The sequence below is a fragment of the Elephas maximus genome, chromosome 1, assembly GCF_024166365.1.
Source record: "Elephas maximus indicus isolate mEleMax1 chromosome 1, mEleMax1 primary haplotype, whole genome shotgun sequence".
Taxonomy (NCBI): domain Eukaryota; kingdom Metazoa; phylum Chordata; class Mammalia; order Proboscidea; family Elephantidae; genus Elephas; species Elephas maximus.
In genome coordinates, this window is record NC_064819.1 from 147,249,388 (window position 1) to 147,263,149 (window position 13,762).

At 37.7% G+C, this 13,762-nt stretch overlaps 1 protein-coding gene across 8 annotated transcripts in view; it reads right to left on the minus strand.

The window, feature by feature from the left end:
• Positions 1-6,969: 6,969 nt before the first annotated feature.
• The window catches only part of SNAP91 (synaptosome associated protein 91), a 170,038-nt gene continuing 163,245 nt past the window's right edge, over positions 6,970-13,762 (minus strand). For 7 of the 8 annotated variants that reach the window (XM_049896484.1, XM_049896534.1, XM_049896526.1 and 4 more), the window contains 2 exons: positions 11,107-11,209; positions 6,970-8,387 (listed from right to left, as the gene is read on the minus strand). In XM_049896484.1, coding sequence (XP_049752441.1) covers positions 11,117-11,209 — 93 coding nt within the window. In that variant the 3' untranslated portion in view covers positions 6,970-8,387; positions 11,107-11,116. The remainder of the gene's footprint in view (positions 8,388-11,106; positions 11,210-13,762) is intronic. The other variant, XM_049896513.1, reaches the window with a different exon arrangement.

Here is a 13,762-nt window from a genome sequence, read left to right on the forward strand (position 1 = left end):
TTGGAAGACTGGGGGAGGAGGGAGGGAGAGGGAGAAACAGCGTGTGTAAAGGTGTGGAAGTATGACACCTCACAGTGTGTTTAGGATACAGTATAAGTATTTGGGGATTGCTGTTATAGGATGTGCTAGGTGAGAAATGGCAAGGCACACAGCTTCCAAGTTAGGCTTGTGCCAGATCAGTGAAGGTTTTGTATACCGCACCAGAAAACTTAGACTTTAATCTTTAGATGACCACAAGTTCTTAAGTCAGAGAAATGTGATCAGATGGGAACTTGGGAAAAGAAATCTTCTGGCAGCAACATTTAGGCTGGATTGGGGTTGGGTTGGATAAGGAATATACTAGAGGCAAAGAGCCCAGTAAAGAGGCTCCTGGAGCTGCATCCTGAGGACCTGTGCTAAGGAAGTGGCAGTGAGAATGGCAAGAGGAGGGCAACTTATGAGACATTCAGGGAACAGTATGGTCAATATACTTAATAGCCCACTGAATATGAAAGAGAATAGTTAAGGGTGTTATGTCTCCCAAAGCAGAAATTTGGGATGGGTGGACGGGCCTGGGTGGAATGGCGAGGCTACAAACCAAGACAGAAAAACTAGGCTTGAGGAAAAAGATGAGATCACTCTTAGACATGTTATGTTAAAAAAAAATTGTAGAATATTTATCAATGAGGTTGTAATACCCATATAAAGCAACAAGAAAAATAAAAAAACTATTATGTGGTTTTATAGTGAACCAATCTATTAGTTAACACATCATCAGTAAAAAATGTATTTTGTTCTGAACACAAATAGCAACTAAACCTTTGCTTTTCTGTCCTAGATTAAATGCCTCTTAAAATTCAGTATGAAGCCATAATTTTTTACCCTAAGAGGAAGAATAGGTTTTCTGAAAATGTAGCCCTAAACTTACACCTGATATATTACATACATGGTCACTATTCCACCTCTGTTTTTCAATGTTGTTATATGCTGTCAAGTTGGTTCCAACTCATAGAGACCCTATAGGACAGAGTAGAACTGCCCCATAGGGTTCCCAAGGGGTGCCTGGTAGATTCGAACTGCCAACCTTTTGGTTAGCAGCTAAGCTCTTAACCATTGTGCCACCAGAGTGGCCAAATCCAGGTGATCCAAAATAGCAGATGACTCCAGCTTTCCCTGGGGCACATTTATAAGGTTTTTCAGATGGCAAGGTTTACTTTCTTGTTCAGGTTTTACGAATACAATAACAAATTATTAAAATTAATCGACTTACTCCAGAGCTGTTCCTACTCTGAAAGAGAGAGATGAACCACAAGGATGTTGGATTCCCTGGAGCTGACTCTAGCATTCAGGATTGGTTTAACTGCAGAGAACACAATCACTAGGAGATGATTGTCCTTCCTGTCCCTGGAAGACGGCCCTTCTGGGCCCTGCCCATTTGCCAGGCTGCTGTCTGCAGACCTGGATGCTGTTTCAGGCTATGGTCTCTTATAGCCACAGATTTTTACTCAAGATTCTCTCTCTCCTCCAGCCTAACAGCTGCACCCCGCACCGCATTGCCACATCTGTTCTGGGTATTTTCAACTTCAATAGCATGTTCCATCTCCATCTAATTCACCACTAAGTATTTCTTCTAGTGTTTTAAAATATCACCTTCAATCTACAAAGTATACTTGTTAAACTCTCCAATCTCAAAAAATTCCCCAAACAGAAATACTGTCAATTCTAATATGAGTCAAAAACACCCATTGATATCTTTCATTTATGTTCTTAAAAACTGTCATTAGATATGGGAAGCTGTGTCTAAGAAGGGGTCTGCAGGAGTTCAGGTTTAGCCTCTGTAGCGGATGCCTTTGGTGCCTAGCCCAGATGCCGCTTCCCAGCTGGTGCCCCATCCCCCAGCGGCTGTGGGAACACAAGAGCATGATGTGACTTGTATCTGTATGTGTAACAGGCACTTATGCTTCCTAAATTCTTAAACATGTTTAGCACTTCTCGTGATTGTGTTTTATTAAAGAATAATTCCTATCATTGACTATTTTTATATTTTTGTCTTCTCTACTCTTTGGTGTTCTTATAATTACAGACAAATAAAAACAAAATCTGTAGCAAAAATAACCATAATAATTTAAAATAACAGCAATATTTATTGAGCACTACTTTGTGTAATTATTTCCATGTATTATCTCATTTAATAATAAGTACATGAGTAGAAAAGGAAACCCTGGTGGGGTAGTGGTTAAGTGCTAAGGCTGCTAACCAAAGGGTCGGCAGTTCGAATCTGCCAGGCACTCCTTGGAAACTCTATGGGGCACTTCTACTGTAGAAATTTCCCCGTTTAACAGATGAGAAAATGAAAGTTTAGAGAAATTAAGCATCTTGGCTAAGATAACAGTTGGTGGTTGAACAAGTATTCCCTTTCATGCTGTCTGACACAGGACTCCGGTTCCTGCACAAGCCTCAGCATCACATCATAAGTCCTGTTTTATATAGTGGTGGTGGTGGCCATTTGGAGATCACTCAACGAATAATCGCGGTGATGGCTGAAGTATTACGTTCACCACCCCTCCATACTAATCTATTAACCAGTAAATTTTCCTCTCCAAGAGCAAAAAAACAATTCTCCTAGCTCTAAAGCAGTGGTTGTCAAAGTGTGGTCTGGGGACCCCTGGGGACTCCAAAGACCCTTTCTCTAATAACACCATGAGGTTGAAACTGTTTTCCTAATAATATTAAGACATTCTTTCACAAGTGTACCCACAGTAGAGTTTTCCAGAGGCTACATGACATGGAATATTGCAAGACTGAATGCAGAATCAGGTATGAGAATGAAGGTGTCTTCCAGTAAGTCTAACAACAACAACAAAAAAGCCACTCTTCCATTTATTATTATTATTTTGGAAAATTATCTTTCATAAAAATACTGTATTTTGGTTAACATGTAATGGTTTATTATTGTTATTTTTAAACAAATTAATAAACAGATATTTTAACTTTTTTTCAATTTTAATTCCTGATACAGTAAATATTGATAGACATAATTCACATGAACAAAAGCTTCCAGGGGGTCTCAGATTTTAAGAGTGTAAAGGGGTCCCGAGGCCAAAGAGTTTGAGAACTGCTTCTCTTTAAATTACTTATAGAACATCTATTACCTTTATGCTGCAAAATGGTTTGAACATGTATGCCTTAAGGTGGAAATTAACTCAGATGACTTAGTGCTGCAGCTCTGAGAGGTTAGCTAAGGTTAACTACCATGCTACTAAATTACAGATCACTACTCCCTCATGTTTCCACTCACAGAGATCTAAATAATGTGCCCAAGGATGAAATCTATGGCTAGCAAGGCTATGAGAAACAGAAATTTCCTTAAATCACAAGATAACTACCACAAAACATGCTGCCTCAAAAATATAAATCAATGTGACTTTTCAACTAAGATCAACACTCGTTTTGATTTTCAGTATGTTTTCACACAAGAAACACTGTAGTCACTGCTGCAAGACCATGCCCTTTCCTACCAATGAAAATTCAGGAATATCTTGTTAAAGATGTCTACTTACAGGCCGGAAGAATTTTTTGCACTATTTATCTTTTTTGTGAATGGATTTCTCATTTCTTGTCCACTCCTTTCCTCCTCATTTCAACCTCATGACTCCTCCCAAAAGGTTTTTTTCAGTACAGTAACCCACCCAAAACCCAGTGCCCTCGAGTCGATTCCAACTCATTTAAGTACAGTAAATAACATAAAAGATAGGGAACTAAGGAGGCACTTTAATACTGAGAGAACCACACTTGCAATCAATACACCATACATAAAGTGATTAAAATCTTCAACTCAGGGTGGGTTTTTCATTGGTATTGGTTCTTCTATTACAACGACTGACAAAGAGCTACCAAAACTCTAATAACTTCTGACAATGAATGCAGTATATGCAAGCTGTTTTTCAGTAATGAGAAATAGAATAGCCCAGCAGTATACCCATAAGTGAAGAGAACTCTAAGAACCAACGTACTCCCTCAGTCACGTACCTGGTACCAAAGTGCTGGGTGTTGAGGATATATCTAGAAGAAGATGACTCCTGCCTTTCAGCAGCTCACAATTGGCCAGAGCAGAGGACGCCTTCACGGCTAATTATAGTTTCATAAAGATATGCTCTGTGAAGAGTAGGGAATGGAGCAGGAACAGGCCCTGAAGATATAAGCGGGACTTGGCTGCACTGGTAAGGTTGGTGAGATAATTTCAGGCAGATGGCCCTGTGTGAGCCAATAAAGTGCTTAGTGATTCTCTGAAATGAGTAATTGGCATGGTCACACAAAAAACTCTGTGCGTGCATGTGTGTGCATGCTTGTAGAGGGCTGGGGTGAGGCAGAGAAGAGGCTAGAAATGCAGAGTAAAACCATTACAGAAATGCTCACCATGTGGGAGAACTCCGGGGGTAAACTGAATCTATCCTGAAAATTATCCAGAAAGGTTAGTTTTTTGACCATCCAGGAGACGCCATCCAGCGTCTTCCCTTACAACGACACCAAGAATCACCACATCAAGGTTTCAGAGTCTGATATAAAATTATGATCTTGCAGCTTTTGCCTGTTAAGGATTTATATTCTTTATACTCATGAGCTAGTCAATGATGGAAAAAAAGCTTACTTATAAAACATAAAAATGTATTATTTAAACTTAAAATTAGTTATGACCTAAAACATAACCTAAAACAATTATAATATGCCCACAAAGCAATATCTGCTCAAGATGTAATATATGAAAATCACAATATGTAATCAAATATAAGCTTCTAAAAGTTAGTTCTCAAGATAAAATCCTAGTTAACTAAGGGAAAGACAGTGTTAACGTAGAAATGATAATTTTATTTGATAAATACTTCTATTTGACGTAGACTACTCTTTTGAATGACATCAAGGACATCATGCATGTAGAAAGCAAGAGATCATTAAAAAGACAGGAAAGAAAGAAAAGACCAAAATGGATGTCAGAAGACACTCTGAAACTTGCTCTTGAACATACAGTAGCTACAGCAAAAGGAAGAAATGATGAAGTACAAGAACCGAGCAGAAGATTTCAAAGGGCAGCTTGAGAAGACAAAGTAAAGTGTTATAATGACATGTGCAAAGAGCTGGAGATTGAAAACCAGAAGGGAAGAACACACTCGATGTTTCTCAAGCTGAAAGAACTGAGGAAAAAACTCAAGCCTCGAGTTGCAATAGTGGAGGTTCTATGGAGAAAATATTAAACAACTCAGGAGGCATCAAAAGAAGATGGAGGAAATATACACAGTCATTATACCCAAAAGAATTGTCGACGTTCAACCATTCAAGAGGTAGCATATGATCAGGAACCGAAGGTATTGATGGAGGAAGTCCAAGCTGCACTGAAGGCACTGGTGAAAAACAAGGCTCCAGGAATTGACAGAATATCGACTGAAATGTTTCAACAAATGAGTTCAGCACTGGAAGTGCTCACTCATCTATGCCAAGAATCTTGGAAGACAGCTACCTGGCCAACTCACTGGAAGAGATCCATATTATTCCTAGTCCCAAGGCAGACAGAACAAGGGGATACTGTGTGGTTTAAAGTCAGAAAAGGTGTGTGTCAGGGTTGTATCCTTTCACCGTATTTATTCAGTCTGTATGCTGAGCAAATAATCTGAGAAACTAGACTATAGGAAGAAGAATGGGGCATTAGGATTGGTGGAAGACTCATTAACAATCTGCATTATGTAGATGACACAATCTTGCTGGCTGGAGGTGAAGAGGACTTGAAACACTTACTGATGAAGATCAAAGACCACAGCCTTCAGTATGAATGTCACCTCAGTATAAAGAAAACAAAAATCCTCACAACTGGACCAATACGCAACATCATGATAAACAGAGACAAGACTGAAGTTGTCAAGGATTTCATTTTACTTGCATCCATAATCAACACCCACGGAAGCAGCAGTCAGAAATCAAAAGACGCACTGCATTGGGCAAATCTGCTGCAAAAGACCTCTTTAAAGCGTTGAAAAGGAAAGATGCCACCTTGAAGATGAAGGTGCGCCTGACCCAAGCCATGGTATTTTCAATAGCATCATAAGCATGTGAAAGCTGGACAATGAATAAGGAAGACAAAAGAAGGATTGATGTCTTTGAATTGTGGTGTTGGTGAAGAATATTGAATATACCATGGACTGCGAAAAGAACGAACAAATCTGTCTTGGAAGAAGTACAACCAGAATGCTCTTTGGAAGCAAGGATGGCAAGACTATGTCTTGCATACTTTGGACATGTTGTCAGGAGGGATCAGTCCTGGAGAAGGAGATCATGTTTGATAAAGTACAGGGTCAACCAAAAAGAGGAAGACCCTCAACGAGATGGATTGACACAGTGGCTGCAACAATGGGCTCAAACATAACAAAGATTGTAAGGATGGCACAGGACCGGGCAGTATTTCATTCTGTTATACAAAGTGTTGCTGTGAATCAGAACCGACTCGATGGCACCTAACAACAACATTTTGAAATGCTATTATCATTAGGCTAATCTATTGTAGGCAGGTTGTTGTTGCTAAGCGTTGTTGAGTTGATTTTGAACTACAGACTTTCTGTGTGAAAAAGCAGAACTGTCCTGTAGTGTTTTCTTGGCTGTAATCTTTATGGAAGCAGATCGCTAGGTCTTTCTCCCGCAGAGCTGCTGGGTGGGTTCCAACCACCAATATTATGCATAAAGTCACACAATTTTATTAAAAGAAACTAGCCTAGATTTTGTGTGAGAGTGTGTGTGTGTGTGTGTGTGCATAAACTAGCCTAAAGTTAGTTCAACTTCCATGGAGAAGTCTCACCAAACTATTAAAAGAATTTAATTGCATATTTTAAAAGAAAGTCCTTACTGAATATTTAAAAATTTTAGTAGTTTGAACATCCTAGGTATGTCATTTGAAATGCACTTTTCCCCTAAAAAATAATCGAAGAGAGAAAGATCATGTTTGCATTTTCTTTGTTCAAGGTGTTTATTGCATCTCAGAGGGCGTACATGCACTGGGTTTTTAAACTGAATTACAAAGAAAAGCCATTTTGAAATTGGTTTTAGGTAATTTTCCCCCATTACAATGTATGTTATCCCCACAGTAAATTCAGATACAACCACTTTTTAAATGGTACCATACATCTATTAAATAATTTGAAAAATAGGCAAACACCTTTCCAACCCAATATGCTTTTACGAAGAGCTGCCAAGCCGCTAGCAACACTGATCAACAGTGACCTCATTTATGCATCAAAATCTTAAGCCAAGCCATCAGCACAGACAGTATGACAACAAATTAAAAATTAAAGAATACAGTATGTACAGTAAAGGATACAGTTCTCTGAACTAGTTTAAATCCTAACCACAATGGTACAACAAAACCTACTTTGAGCTCAGTTGAGGAATGGAAGAACACTAGTCTACAGAACACACAAGAAATACTAAAGCAACAGATGTACATAAAATCTACAGTAAAATAAAAATATTTGCAATATTTTTTAAATTACAGATGTACCTCAGGGTGCCTTCATAATCACTTGAAGTAGCACATTTCTAATTGCTTTTTCACTGACATGATAGACATGGACCCTTTACTTTTCAGTGCATTTAATCAAGAATGAATAAATAGGTCAATTTAGATGTAAAATATGTCAAATATAATTAAAATATATATCTTAATACAGTAGTGATAAACATGGAATTCTTCCCATATGATTTTTCATTCTTGATAAGGTAGCTTCAAGGAGAAGTATTTATTATGGACGTTAACCTTCATATTTTTTAAAATAAAATTTCTTAACATATACAGTGCCACAAAAATAAACATTTCTCACAACAGTTGAAGTTCCTGTGATTGGAAAATTGTACTCCACACCAAAAAAAGTTTTGTATATTTAAGAGTTTTTTTTCCCTTACTATTTAATATTATCACACTATGCTTGTAACAGAGATACAGAAGAAAAAGATAACTTATGGCGAGAGTTTAGGTTTTGTCCAAAAGTTATATATACATTGAAACCTTCAAAAAAAAAAAAAAAAAAAACGCAGACACGTCTTTCCAAATGGCTCACCACAAAACAGCTGCATCATCCGCCCATGGGTGAGGTCCAGAAAAAGCACTAAAGGCATCAGAAACATCCACTCATTGTTCACATCGTACAACACACAAATAACCCAAATACACTACAATTTTGAGAGTAGGGATAACAGCTAAGGTAGTACACATTCCTAATGTTCACTTTCACAGCTGTGCTACACATTTTGGAAGAGAAGGTATGAGTAAGCATTGGGTTTGGTACTGGTGGCTCACTTTGAAACTCTGAGCATCAATCCTATTTGAAGTCTCCAAACTCATTTTTTTTCCTATTCAGTCACAAAAATTGCAGCTGTAAAGACAAAAAGCACTTGAATTAGAAAACAGAATATTACATACTCCACAAATATTTCACCTCCCTTGCAATTTTACTTCACAATTATTATGAAAAAAAAAAACCTTAACACAAAAGGTTTCTGTATTAACAAACTCACATTGATATACTTTTCCCTATTCTTTAGAACAAGTTTAAAATTTGAGCCAGGGGAATTAAAAAAAAAAAAAAAAAAAACTTTTAATGTACAGTTTCATTGGAGATGAGAATTTTATCAGCAAAATTTTGAAATTTGGGTCATTGTTAGAAATCTTAGTAGTAAGATATTCAGTACTTAGAAGATTTAACCTTTAAAAAAGGGTAGTGAATTAAAAGGAAGGAGTGGTGACATCCATTATTTTTAGCTTCTGTTCTGTTATGTTGTTCTAAGAGTCACTTCCTCAACAGGTGGATAAGTGACAGACTAGAAGAGGAGTGAGCTATCCCTGCTGTCTCAATGCCTCCTTCATTCATGCCACTCCCTACTTTTCTTCCTGGCTTAATCATCTTTCACTAGTCATCTTGGCTGGGGAACCTTTCCTGGGGTCTCAAGGCTGAGGTAGGTAGGCACCCCTTCTCTGAGATCATCAAATAGTCTGCATCTGTCTCCTTCTTGACTGAATCTCTGAGGGCAGGGACTGTGTAGAGCAAAGTTCCTGGCATATGATGAGGGTGATATTTACTGAATAAGGCTGCTCTATACAGTTTCCTTAGCCACACCTGAATTTTTTTTTTTATAACTTTTATTGTGCTCTAAGTGAAAGTTTACAAATCAAGTAGTTTCTCACACAAAAACCCATATACACCTTGCTACACACTCCCAATTACTCTCTCCCTCCACTCTCTCTTTTTGTGTCCATTTTGCCAGCTTCTAACCCCCTCCACCCACTCATCTCCCCTCCAGGCAGGAAATGCCAACATAGTCTCAAGTGTCCACCTGATCCAAGAAGCTCATTCCTCACCAGCATCCCTCTCCAACCCATTGTCCAGTCCATGTCTGAAGAGTTGGCTTTGGGAATGGTTCCTGTCCTGGGCCAACAGAAGGTCTGGGGGCCATGACCACCGGGGTCCTTCTAGTCTTAGACCATTAAGTCTGGTCTTATGAGAATCTGGGGTCTGCATCCCACTGCTCTCCTGCTCCCTCAGGGGTTCTCTGTTGTGTTCCCTGTCAGGGGAGTCATCAGTTGTAGCCGGGCACCATCTAGTTCTTCTGGTCTCAGGATGATGTAGTCTCTGGTTCTTGTGGCCCTTACTGTCTTTTGGGCTCACAATCGCCTTGTGTCCTTGGTGTTCTTCATTCTCCTTTGATCCAGGTGAGCTGAGGCCAATTGATGCATCTTAGATGGCTGCTTACTAGTGTTTAAGACCCCAGATGCCACTCTTCAAAGTGGGATGCAGAATGTTTTCTTAATAGATTTTATTATGCCAATTGACTTAGATGTCCCCTGAAACCATGGTCCCCAGCTCCCTGACCCTGCTACACCAGCCTTCGAAGCATTCAGTTTATTCAGGAAACTTCTTTGCTTTTGGTTTAGTCCAATTGTGCTGACCTCCCCTGTACTGGCCACACCTGAAATTTTAACTGCTGTGTTTTACTTATGCCCTCATCAGTCCAGTCCAATCCAAAGTGGAATAGAAATATTGGACACAGGGAGAAATTACTTAGCTGAGACGTCAAGGTGTTAAGGTGATAAATTACTATTCTTGTGTAAGAAAAATATCATAACATGGGAATTCACAGAAATTTTAGTAGGTACTGGAGAAAGTTTTTAATAAAGGCAGGCAGTAGATGTATAATAAAAACAACACTGGACAGTGGTCCAAAAGCTTGGGACACTCTTCCTGCTCTTTCACTTACTGGCTGCGTGACCTTGGTCAAGGTACTTTAATGCTTAAGGATCAGTTTCTTTATCTGTGAAATGGAGACAAAAAGTATCTGGCCAGTATATCTCATGGGGTCTGATCTCCCACTGAGAAGATCAAATGAGTTAATTACTGGGAAGTGGATATGAAAAGGACTGTGCAAATGAAAGGCAGTATTATTACTGTTCATGCACAGTAATTACTTGTTAAGCATCTACCCATCACGCTAGGTGTTGAGGTTAATAGTAAACATTTTTCATTCATCAGTTTCCTTCTCTAAGTTCACCATTGATCACTTCATAAATATTAGAAATTTAAAACTAGAGCATTAGAAAATTAAAACTAGACTATTAGAAATTTAAAATTCAGCCTGAATGCAGAAACACAAAGGTCAATAATCTAAGCTTTACTTTATGAGGCAAAATAAGGATAAACAAAATAAAAATGCAGTTATGTAGCAAGTGTATTATTAGAAAATTTCTAAATGCAATATTATAAATGCTAACTTTTTGTACACACCAGCCATCATGTAATATAGTGATCATTTTCTAATTTGCCCAAGCAACATGGCAACTTTCTGCTTTACCCATATAATCTATGTGCTTTACCAGCATAAGGACAATTTGGAAGTTTCTCTCCCTCTTAGTTTTATAAATTCATTCATAAAGATAGCATTTAACACTGATTTAAAAAATTCAACATTATTCAAGGCATCTACTTACAGCACATAAATAAACATACTATACCTGAAATAGCTAAGTATTATAAGAAAAAAAAAATTTTTTTTATACAGCTGATTATTACAAGCCCAGAGGAAAAGTTCAATATTAGATACCTTAAACTGTTTACAAGAAATCCTTGATGTTAAGATCCGCTAATGGGTCCTTTGCTGGAGGTTTCTTGGGACTCTGAGTGGCAGGTGTAGGGCTTGGAGAAAGCTAACGGGGGAAATGCCAGCACAAGATAGTGGAAATAGAAAGCAAACAGAGATATACAAGCATTAGGCAGAACACATACCACAGAAAACAAACATGCAGAAGATTAGGTTGCTAAAGGTTTATAAAATCTACTTTGTTCTACTTAGTCATAGTGTTGTATTTAATTTTGGACTGGTAAAATACAGATCAATGATGTCTGACTTTCTTGAAAATGCTTTGAGATCAGATTTAGCTTAAGAAAAATCTGGAGACTCTGGTAGAACAACATGGATGTTAGGGAAGACGTGGAAAACTAGTCACGTAAACATATTATGACTACATAGTAAAAAACAATTTCTCTATATGAAAGCATTTTTACTTTGAGTTATTAGTATCACTAAAAAAGGAATTTAAATGGCTTTTCTTATAGTGGGAATAGGTTTGAAGGAAAAATGGAAAGGAGAAAGTTTGCAAAAAGCTACTTGAGAAATCACTTAAAATGATTAGTTAAATACACTAGAATTTCATACAAATTATTTCAAGTGAAAACCAGTCAAGTTTTGGGGAAATGTTTCTTTGAGCTGAGCAAACAGTCTCCTAGTCATGAATGTGACTGAATTCCAAATCACCTGTTCAGCTCAAAGAGAAGGCTAAGTCTGGTTATCAAATACTATAGCTAAGAATTGTACTGAATTTGCAGCAAAAGTAACAAAGAATTACCTTACCTTGTGCTGTTTAACCAATACCTGGGGTACTAGGCCTTAAAAATTTCATGTAATCTATATAGAGTTGACAGGTGGCATCAGCCTTTGAGTGTAATACATTTCTTATGTTTATAATACAACAAAAATCTCAAAATCTGGATGTGTTGGGCAGGGATGTATGTTTTTATTGGTCACTAAGCAGAGGTTCAGAAGTGAGGGTTTTTATATGTGTTCCTAAACCCAGAATCCATTAATTGATATGCATTACCTACCACCCAAATTTCCATTTCAAAAACTGAAATAATACTTTGTAGAAATCTCAGGAAAAAATAAAGGTAAGGTTTGAAGTTGCCTGGAAGGTAAGAAACTCAAGGAATTGATCCAAAGTAATAATTAGATGAGATGACAGTATCAAACAAAGAATACCAAACCAAACAAAGAATGATTGGACAGTTCAGTCATCAGTAATTCAAAACTGTTTTGTTATCTGAAACTGCAAACTCATGTTTACAGTATAATTATCTATGCTTTTCTGAAATAGGAAATACAATCTAAAAATTGTGTAAATATGGCATACCATTCCCCAACTTACTATAAATTCAATTACTGATTAAAACATTGTTTTTAACATATCTAGTTTTCATTTTCATTCTTCAAATTAAATAAATAAGCTGGTGTTATCTAGCACTGGATTACACCTAAACATAAAGAAAACAAAAATTCTCACAACAGGACCAATAAGCAACATCATGATAAATGGAGAAAATATTGAAGTTGTGAAGGATTTCATTTTACTTGGATTCACAATCCATGACCATGGAAGCAGCAGTTGCGAAGTCAAACGATGTATTGCACTGAGCAAATCTACAGCAAAAGACCTCTTTAAAGTGTTAGAAAGCAAATATGTCACCTTGAGGACTAAGGTGTGCCTGACCTAGGCTGTGGTATTTTCAGTCAACTCATATGCCTGTGGAAGCTGGACAATAACTAAGGAAGACCAAAGAAGAATTGGTATATTTGAATTATGGTGTTGGTGAAGAATACTGAATATACCATGGACTGCGAGAAGAATGAGCAAATCTGTCTTGGAAGAAGTACAGCCAGAGTGCTCCTTAGAAGAAAAGACAGTGAGACTTTGTCTTGCTTTCTTTGGATGTGTTGTCAAGAGGGATCAGTCCCTGGAGAAGGATATCATGCTTGGTTAAAGTAGAGAGTCAGTGAAAAAGAGCCTCAACAAGATGGATTGACACAGTGGCTACAACAATGGGCTCAAACATAGCAATGGTTGTGCAGATGGTGCAAGATCAGGCAGTGTTTTGTTCTGTTGCGTATGGGGTCACTATGAGTTGGAACTGACTCAATGGCACCTAACAACAACACGACAACATCTAACACAGGTATTGTGTGAGGAAAAACAATTGCTTTAAGTAACAAAATTGTATTGATTTATTTCTAAAGCTTTCGGCATGCAAGATACAATAAAGTTACAAAATCTCAATAGCATTCTTCCATGTTCATAAAAACAGAATTATCCTTTCTTTTTTCAAAAAGGTGGTAAATAGTCATGGATACCATCAAGGAAGCATGCATAATAAATGAGAGCCTTCTCATAGTTTAAATACATCTAGGTTAAACTTAGTCCTATTTCCCCCCATCCCGCAAACTTCCCTCAACTCCCTGAAAAAAATATCTAGACAGGGTCCATTTGTTCAGAGCAGACTAGAAAAGTTCTCATGAAGCTAGTGCATTGGTTATGGCTTGAAGGCTAGGACTTCTCACATTCTGAGTTTATGTCTTTCAACATGTACCATTTTCTCTCCCGGTCATTCTCATGTTTATTGTACAGTAAACATTCTCATGTTTATTGAGG